The sequence below is a fragment of the Ammodytes marinus genome (assembly GCF_949987685.1).
Source record: "Ammodytes marinus genome assembly, chromosome: 1".
Lineage (NCBI taxonomy): Eukaryota > Metazoa > Chordata > Actinopteri > Uranoscopiformes > Ammodytidae > Ammodytes > Ammodytes marinus.
In genome coordinates, this window is record NC_137230.1 from 34,931,074 (window position 1) to 34,941,952 (window position 10,879).

General features: G+C 39.0%; 1 protein-coding gene across 1 annotated transcript; it reads right to left on the minus strand.

Moving 5' to 3' along the window:
• Positions 1-2,071: 2,071 nt before the first annotated feature.
• On the minus strand, positions 2,072-9,999 carry LOC307251765 (secretory carrier-associated membrane protein 5-like; the record flags this gene model as incomplete). The annotated part of the gene is made up of 6 exons (XM_080029178.1): positions 2,072-2,272; positions 2,769-2,886; positions 4,860-4,961; positions 5,736-5,892; positions 8,996-9,115; positions 9,993-9,999. The coding sequence occupies 6 exons, from the start codon at positions 9,997-9,999 to the stop codon at positions 2,072-2,074; spliced, it is 705 nt and encodes a 234-aa protein (XP_079885304.1).
• Positions 10,000-10,879: the final 880 nt, after the last annotated feature.

The following is a 10,879-nucleotide window of genomic DNA, read 5'->3' on the forward strand; positions in this document are numbered from 1 at the left end:
AAGATAACACAATGCTACATGTGTGTTGCTTTGAATGATTGTGCATTGATTACATTGATTTCCATATAGCTCTCATACAGTGTGAGATACACAGACAGAAGCATGAACTAAAGGTGCTATAGTAAATGCAGACTGTCAGTGAAGGATGAATGAAGGTAGTTTGTACATATTGGAGTTTTCTTTATTTCATACTAAAGCCACCAGCGCCTCCCTGTGGTCAAACGCCCAAACAGCAGAACGGACAAGTTGTCTTTTTAACACTGCATTTGACATTACAGTGTAAGAAAACAGCACCTGCTAGTATGCTATAGTGCAAAACTGTCACATTTATAGTATACTAAAATGAACCACAGCACAGTGTCCGTTTTACATAGAACCATTTACATCAAAGAGTTTATTGTTCTGTGATTACATCTGATGTTTTTTAGTGTGAGTGCAGATATGTCAACAGGTTTCAAGTATGTTTAAAACGTTCCTTTTGTTTAACTCAAATCCAAAACGGGATCTGCAATGAGACCTTTCTTCTTCTAATACAGACATACATTTTTTTTTCAACTTGACAACATTCTTAGATTGATTTCACAGTGCAATTATTGATAAACTGCATAGAAATGTGATAAAGGTCAGACAATAAGGTTATGATAACACTCTGGATCTTTGGTTTGCCTATTAAATATATTAAGATACAAGTCATTTACATCCTAAAAATATATATTATTCTAATATAAATACAATAACTATACAATAAGATAACACTATGTAACAGTTCAGAAATGTTTGCATTTTTGAATAAAAATATTTTTGCTTTCTTTGGAAAACATTGCCAGAACACAAATACCCCTTCTCCACTGGACAACAATCCCACTTTAACCCACTAAGATCGGGCTTCTGTACCTGAGCACACAGCCCTCATGGAGCCTCTAACGTAACACATACATTCAATGCTAGTTTCATTTCAACCTCCCAAACATAAAAACAGAAACATAAACAGACATATGAAATGATATAAAACTCTACAAATACAGTAAGTATCATGCCGGTTAGTACAGGGAAATGAAAACCAACTTCCCACAGATGTTCATTGTTATTTGTTTGACATATTGAAATTGCAGAAAGTCACTTGACAATTCCACTGAATCTGTGTTTGGGACCAAATGTTAAAGCTATAGTGAGTATCTTTTTCATGAATGTCGGTTACATTCAAGCCATTGCCATACGAGTTGACATACAGCATAAGGTATAAAATCCATGCGCGATCACCGAAGGCTTTCCTCATGTAGAACCGACAGTGTTGTTGTAATTGGGGGCGACAGAAGTTACGCGCTATAGCTTTAATATTTCAATGATTCAATTATAGTCAAAAACAATCTGTGGAATGGTTTAACTCTTCCTGACCCTGTTGCTCAATCTTTGGCATTAACTGTCACATTAAAGGTGGAGTCAGTGATTCTGGAGAACGCTTGTTGTCAAAATCAGTGAATATCTCCTCATGATTGCTATGGTGGGCCCCCGTGGTTTACATACCAGTTTACAGAGCCTAGGCTGTGTTTTAAGGTAGCTTATCGTGAGGAAATAATCACTGATCTTGGTAAAAAGTGATTTTGACAACAAGCGTTCTCCAGAATCACTGACTTCACCTTTATTTCTTCAACACTTATTTGGTCTACATCTGATTGTCATTGTACTGTGGACTGGGTTTCTGCTGTTTATTTTCAGCGCACACATAGTACAGACAAGTAGCAGATCATGAGGAGATATTCACTATCTTTGACAAACGTATTTCAACACCGAGCATTCTTTCTCCATAATCCCTGACTCCACCTTTAATTATTTAACACCTTGCTCACTACATCCGGTTGTCATTAAAAAAAGTGATTCTGACAAACACACATTATCCAAAATCACTGACTTCACCTTTAAAAATTACACTTTTAAATGTTTTATTTCTATGCACTTGTTTTGTGTATTTTAATATTGCCCCTGTAAAGCACTTTGAATGGCCTTGTGTCTGACTTGTGCTATAGAAATAAACTTGCCTTGCCTTGCCTTTAATTGATTGACACCTCCTTTACTAAATCTGGTTGTCATTGTACTGTGGACTGGGTTGCTGCTGCTGCTGCTGTGGTGGTTGGTCGTTGAAGGCCCCGGTTGCGGCCCCCATGGCGGCCTGCTGGGCGGCGGCCTGCACGTGAGGGTTCTTCCAGGCTCCGGTGGTCCACTCCTCCTGGGCCCTGGACATGCTGTTACCACTGCCACGGTAGTAGTTATGGATCTGGAAAAATTCAATATAAAAACATTAGATGGATGGATAGATAGATAGACAGACAGACAGACAGACAGACAGACAGACAGACAGACAGACAGACAGACAGACAGACAGACAGACAGACAGACAGACAGACAGACAGACAGACAGACAGACAGACAGACGATAGATAGATATATAGATAGATAGATAGATAGATAGATAGATAGATAGATAGATAGATAGATAGATAGATAGATAGATAGATAGATAGATAGATAGATAGATAGATAGATAGATAGATAGATAGATAGATAGATAGATAGATAGATAGATAGATAGATATTTCTAAAATCCTGGACTGAAAAACGTATACTGTATATAATATTATTTTCGACCACAATAAAACCGAGTATCTGTACTTTCTGCCTAAAGACAAAATGGAAGTTATATATACAAAACAGTAAAGATTTAAATAGATTGCTTGTGTATTTGTAGACATATTCAAATGTTAAATTCTTACCTTGGTCAGTGCGATGAAGGACAGTGTTGCCGTTGCAGTGAACATGAGCGTAGGGACCAACATGATCAGAGCTATGAGGATGTTATAGCTGAAGAAAGACAGGGTGGCCAGCCATCCACTGAGAGAGAGAGAGAGAGAGAGAGAGAGAGAGAGAGAGAGAGAGAGAGACACACACACACACACAGATAAACCATTAAGCCAGATAGATAGATAGATAGATGGATAGATGGACAGACAGATATATAGATAGATAGACAGATAGACAGACAGATGGACACACAGACAGACACAGATAAACCATTAAGACTGCAGGCAAGGAATTTACAGATTGTTGTCTATTATGCTTCACTAACATGTTTTCTAATTTCTAACGAAATATGAAATTAAGATTTTACATCTGGTTGTATCCAACATCAAGATATTTGCCTGATGAAAATGTACACATACTTAGTAAGATATTGCTAAAATGTCCACGTTAAATCAACCATTTCTGAATAAAAAAAATATTTTTTTATTTAATGTTAGTAATCAACTGGCAAAGTTTCATGACATTATCTACGAGGTACAATGTCGAACCTATTCACCTACAGTTTCTCCACTTATCACAATTTCATGACATTATCGAATTATTTGGGATTTCAGACACAAAATGAATCATACTAATCTGTTACTGGCTCATGTAGTGTTCCGTAGTATCATGACATCACCACGGGACATCTGGGTTTTAAATGCCAAGTCATTTCAGTGGACTTTTTAACCACCGCGATATGAAGTTTAAAAGTTTTATAGCTCATACATGAGGATAGTCGCACACACACACACACACACACACACACACACACACACACACACATAATCACACACACACACAGAAACACCCACACACACTCTCACACGCACACACACACAGACCCACACACACACACACTGAACTCCAACAGTAGCTCCAGTCAAGTAGTATTTCTTAAGACGTATTGCTCACACGCTCTCACACACACACACACACACACACACACACACACACACACACACACACACACACACACACACACACACAGAAACACACACACACACACACACACACACACACACACACACACACACACACACGCACACGGTGACATTTCTAAGCTTTATGGCGGCTGGCATAATATTAATTCCTGATCATCAGAGGAGAAGGCAGGTGACATATTAAAGGGTCTCGTTAACGGCCCTCTCCAAAATCTAATAACCGCTTTATCATAAAAGTTATATGAGAGCAATTTCTGACGTTCCATCACTGCCATGTTAATGAAAGCAGTGAGAAGGATCTGTTAAGAAATACTACTCGACTGTGTGTGTGTGTGTGTGTGTGTGTGTGTGTGTGTGTGTGTGTGTGTGTGTGTGTGTGTGTGTGTGTGTGTGTGTGTGTGTGTGTGTGTGTGCATGCGTGTATGTGTGTGTGTGTGTGTGTGTGTGTGTGTGTGTGTGTGTGTGTGTGTGAGAGCAATATCTCTTACGAAATACTACTTGACTGGAGTTACTGTTGGAGTTCAGAGAGTGAGTGTGTGATTTTCATTCAATAGTAGATTTTGCAGTTTAATTAAAAGAACTTCTGATTATTGATTTGACGGATAATAATTTATCATGTAAGTCTGAACTGTAGCGACGACTTTGGCTGTAGTAAGTCTACGCACATCATTGTAGCAGCAAGTTTCCCTTGATATAATAAAGATTAAACTTTTTTTTTGGTCTAAATCATTTGAACCAGGGACTTAAAGGCCTACTTCACCTGTGATGTCACAGTAAGAGAAATGTAGGGTTAGACAGTGAGACCATAAAACACTCTATCTGCCTTTTCTCAGGCTAGGATGAACCAATTTCAATTTTTTTTGCACATTTATACTACATAGGATCTCAGAATTCAATACACCTTCATATTCCCACCGGTGAAGTAGGTCTTTAACAGAAAAAGCAAATATGTCAAATGAAAAATTAAAACAAACCAAATATGATTCCAATTATTTCTATATTCTAAAATAATTGTGATAAACGTTACGTTATGTCTAAAGTCTAGTAGAACAAACAAATACAGTCTCCTGTGCCTCTTACCAGACCCCCCAGCCCGGGATGCCGATGCTCTGAATGATACTGATGCCGACTTGAGCCATGAACACAAAGAAGAACTGCATGAAGTTGAAGGAACTGTCACTCCTGAGAGAAAACAAAACGTGAAAAAAAGTTTAAATAATATACATACGTAAATATGGTTTGTGCATTCAAGCCAATGTAGGTCATTCCCACTTTGCAATATAAGGTGTCAGTGGTTTCACCCTCCATCATGTGTGTTTGGGGATCCACACACTGAACATGTGTATTCACAGCTATTCACAGCATGATTTAACTATTCAATCACATGCTTCTGTAACCATGGTGTCACTTAACACATGATAGGCAATATCTCCACATCATCACAGGATTTGGAAATAATGCTTACTGCATGAAGTGCCGTGGTACTGTATGTACAATTGGCATCTTCAATGTAACTGATATATCAATGGAAATAATCATCTCATCTGATTAAACCTGCAGTGTGTAGAATTGTGGGTTTTATTTCCTAGCAGATTTTGTAGAAAGTAATTATAATATCCATAAGTACATTTAATTTAGTGCATAATAGCTGAATTTTTTGAAAGGGTCTCATATATGTCCATATTTCTGCATATTTTGGACCAAGGCCTAGTGCCGCCATCTTGAAAGTGTCATAGTTGGAATGTCATCAGGTGCATTGTTTACAATTTAGAATTGTTCTTGTCCTTGAAGGCCACTGTAGCTTCTGTTATTATTCGAAAGGGGTGGGGTTACCCAGGGAGCGTTGCATTCTAAAACTTTGTAGAACTTTCTTGATGATGTCATATTACACACTGCACCTTTAACACTTGCTTACAATATTTTGAAATAAAGTATATACTGTAACATGGGACTTACTTGAAGGCCTTGTAGATGGGTCTGAACCAGCAGACGTACGAACAGGGAGTGAACATGATTAACCAGATGATCGCCAGCCCAAAGTTAGTGACTCCTCCTCCTCCAAACATCCAGGCAAAGCAGCCCACCAGATTCACCGCTAGAGTGGCACCGTTCACTGGGAGAGCAGAACACACAGGCTTATCATTCAACTACACCTAGACATACAGTATACAGTACATTGCCATCAATATCAAATTGACAATAGGCTTAGCAAAAACGTATCATTTCAGTACACATACACAGACATGCATGCAGAAAAGAGTAATCATGGGCGCGTATCCGGTTTCAATGTATGCCGTAAGCATCGGAAAAGAGTTTAGCAAATCAAAGATATTGTCATTTAAGTTAGATGAACTTTACAGAAATTCCATTCAGATGAGGAACACAAAGAGGGAAAAAGAAAAACACTGTCGTCGTCAAATGATTTTCACACATGCGTTGAGAAGTACATGCTCAGATAAAATGGACAAAAAGAAAAATAGCACAAGCTGGATAGCACTCAAGTATAAAATGTTCATGCCATGCTCACACACTGTAGCTTACAACACACTGTAGTATATGGCAAATACAGTAGGCTTAGCAGCATGCAAGAAAGACTAGTAAGAAATAGAAGAATAGCAGATCCAAAAGCCGTTTTGAGTACCTGCTCATGGTTAATGTTTACTATGAAAGAAGTCGCCTGTGGAAAGAAAATAGTTTAGCTCTAATTACTGTGAGATAGTTCATAGGTGTTGAGACAAACTTATTGTGGTGTATTTCCAATGGAAACTATAAAGGGTGTCACGATCCTGCAAAGCCTCAAATAGCTTTGATTCTCTAGTTTAAGGTCACAGGTCGTTTCCATTCTTTTTTATTTTTGTGCGTAGAAAAGGCAGTGTGCACTCTTCACAGGATGCTTGCTAAGATGTCCCGCCATATTTTTCGGGGTTGCCAGTGGACTTGGCCGAGTGTCCGTGGGGGTCCTTGTATACAATATGTGCTTACCATAGACTTTGTTTTTCTCTGAAAAAAGTAGGAGGTGGTTCAAGGTGGGTTGACATCACTGTGAGGACACTAAATATTTCAGCCCGGTGGTGACTGATTCTCTCACTGCAATCAGGTGTGGGTGGCACTGATTGGCTGATTGAGCCCAGGTGTGAAGAGGTTATATCTGTGCATTTTTGTTTTCTCCCCTTCCCTGTAGTCGCTTTTGCGATTTAGTGGTTATCCCTCCGGGGATAACTTTCAGACACCCCTTGGTCCGCACCTGTGTCCCAAACCCCCCCCCCCCCCACCCCCAGTCATTACAATTTCAGCAGTTAAGTAAGATGGAACTTGCAGCAGCTATAATTTTGATCAATTTCCGACTTACAATCGAGATTTTACCACCCTTACGATGCGTTTTGGAGCAGATATAGAGTAAATGTTAGCTTTGCATGCTTTTTTTTATTTTATTTTTATTATCTTTATTTATCTGCCCTATTCCTAACTGCTAGTGTCATTGCACCTATGTAAACCAAAGCAGTGTTGGTCCTTTTCCTGTTGCTTTGCCCCTGCCATGACTTCATGGACGTACAGGGACATCCAGACCAGGGCAATATCACACACACACACACACACACACACACACACACACACACACACACACACACACACACACACTCACACTCACACTCACACACACACACACACACACACACACACACACACACACTCACACTCACACTCACACTCACACACACACACACACACACACACACACACACACACACACACACACACACATCACACTGCCTGTTTATAGTGGTATAAACTTTGATGAAAGTGCTTCTGGCAAAAACAAAAACAAATTCAATGTTTCAATTTCTAGTGTTAACGGCTCGTTTCAAACCAAGGCCATCTGGTCAGCGCCATGACAACATTAGCAAATAAACCAGTAACCATGACAGCCAATAATATAAAACTAAAACACACACACACACACACACACACACACACACACACACACACACACACACACACACAAAATATATATTTCTGGAGCAATGGGACCCTTGTAAAAGCCCCTGCCCGTCTGTTAGATAGTTTGTGTCATGAGTTAACAACAGAGGAGAAGGCTGTTTATGGGACCGCTAGGACAATTCAAAAAATAAATTCTGGCTTCTGTTTTGGTTATATAGGCTTTTAGACAGTCACACAGCCCCTGCAGGGAAAGTCAGTGGTAAATGTTATAGTTAAATGTTAAGATCCTAAGTTTTTAAAGTAGCATGAGACAAGGGTGTTGTAGCATTTGACATTGAAAACCACTACAATAATGAAAAGTTAGAAAAACTATACATTTCAAGGCAAGTATTCACTAGATTTTTGAGTTTTGAAGCTAAAACTAAAGCTCTTGGGGCGCCCTTAGCTCAGTTGGTAGGGCGTCCCCCCCCATGGGCCTCGGCCAGCAGCGGACCCGGGTTCGATTCCAGCCCGCGGTCGTTCTCTGCATGTCACTCCCCTCTCTGCCCCATTTTCAACTCTGTCTCTACACTATCAATAAAGCATAAAAATGCAAAGAAATGTTTTATTTATTTTTTTAAACTAAAGCTCTTAAATTTTGGCGAAACTGCCTACATGTGTCCCAACTAATTATATTTTCTTGAGACAACTTAAATGTAATGAAACATCAAGTTTTGAGTTTTACATACTGTACCAAAAAGTAAAAGTTTTGGCAATATATAGTATTTGATTCAGAGGGTTTTTCAGACAGTTTTAATACTGTTTATTGGTTGAATCAACATTTTGACCAACTTGGTTTTTGTTTGTCTATGACAGAGGATGTGAATGTGAAAGATATATTGTGATTACATATGAATGATACGTTATCTCAACACAAGATAATACGCTGGCTCAACTGTAGGAAATTTCCTTAAAAAAATGTATTGACCTCAAAAGTCCAGTGCCGACTTTTGCCTTGAAAATTTGACTTTAAAAAAAAAAAATTATTTTAACAGTGTTATATGACATAACAACATATTTCTGACCCACTCACACATCCAGAGGTGGCATATAACATGACTGCTCGAGGGCGCTCCGGTGGCGTAGTGGATAGAGCGTGTACCATATTGGCTCCGGCCTTCGTTGCAGTGGTCACAGGTCCAAATCTGACCTTTACTGCATGTCATCCCCCCTATCTCTCTGTATCCCTAATGTTGACAGTGTATTATCGCAATATAACATCCGTGCCATCCACTCACACATCCAGAGGTGGTACATCTTCTTGCACATGCCTCTGTGCTGCTCGGGGATCTCCTCAAAGTCCTGGTAGAAGCACGGCTTCATGGGGATGAACCCCGGCAGAGGGGGGAAGTTAGGCTCTGGGGACAAGCAGGTCAACACAGTCAGACATGGCAGGTACACAGGCCTATATATGGCATTTAGCAGTGGTGGTTATCTATCTATCTATCTATCTATCTATCTATCTATCTATCTATCTATCTATCTATCTATCTATCTATCTATCTATCTATCTATCTATCTATCTATCTATCTATCTATCTATCTATCTATCTATCTATTTATCTACTGTATCTATCTATCTATCTATCTATCTATCTATCTATCTATCTATCTATCTATCTATCTATCTATCTATCTATCTATCTATCTATCTCTCTATATATCTGTCTATCTGTCTATCTAGACATGGCAGGTACACAGGCCTATATGGCATTTAGAATATACAGCTCTGGAAAAAATGAAGAGACCACTCCAAATGTTCAGTGTCTCTCGTTTTACTCTTTAGAGGCATACGTTTGAGTAGAATGAACATTTTGGTTTTATAATTTAAACTACTGACAGCATTTCAACCAAATTCCACCAAAAAATATTGTCATTTAGAGCATTTCCATTAAGTAATGTAGAGATGAAGATTTAAGAAAAATCCAAACTGGTCTCTTAATTTTTTCCAGAGCTGTATTTACTGTATGCTGCACATATCACATGGACGTGATTTGATTTGATTGAAAAATATTTAAAACATGTAAAAGAAAGCAGAAAGGGTCTAAAGAAAATAATGATGTTACACAAAATATGAAGCATAATGAGCTTCATGATAGACAAACACTTTAGATCGACAAGCGATTTAGATAGTAGTCACATGTCCGATAAAGGAATAAGTGGAAAGTAGTACACACACTATTTAGGCTACCAGTATTTCATTTCACCGTTACATTATTTTTCATATTTACTCACCTCCCATGTTGATAACTTGTTGAGCTCACTGTGTGGACTGACTCCTTCTTCTGTGACGTAAACCTGTCGGATAGGAAGTAACTGGAGGTCAGTATAGCGGCCTATTATCCCTGCGTTCCAAATCGCATACTAAAAACTACAGACACTACACACTAAAAGTACAAAAGAGTTTTAGGGCCACAGGAGAGAAGAAAAAAAATCATATAAGGATTTTTTTTTTTTTTATTGTGTCGAGAAATGTCAAGAATAAAGACACATACTCCAAAATGCTATTGGAGTTACTGGGGCATTTATGTATTTTCAGCATACTACAATTGACGTGCATGTATTGGGACATCCTACATATTTTTCTGGCATACTAAATAGTAGGGAAGTATGGGTATTTGAACGCAGGGTTAGTTGTTGGTGCTAATTTATATCTATGTAGCCTATAAGCTGTATGGTAATTTACTATTATTTCCATATCTAAAGTCATACAGTATGTGTGGTGGTGGATGAACGGCACACTTTGCGGTAAGAAGGCGTTTTACCGTCGTGAGCCATAAGCTAAGTGTTAACGCGTCCCGACGGGGGATTTAAAGTGTGTGTGTGTGTGTGTGTGTGTGTGTGTGTGTGTGTGTGTGTGTGTGTGTGTGTGTGTGTGTGTGTGTGTGTGTGTGTGTGTGTGTGTGTGTGTGTGTGTGTGTGTGTGTGTGTGTCCTCCATTCACCGTTTCACTACTATAGCCTACTGAGAAGGCTTTAACGACTCAATTCTTCCGGTTTCATTTATAACCAGAACAATATTAAATGTATGGTCTCGCGCACGTTGCATAGAGACAGTGGCACGCGCGCTTGTGGAAAATCACACGCGAGCGAGCCACACTGTGACAGCAACAGGCTATTCTA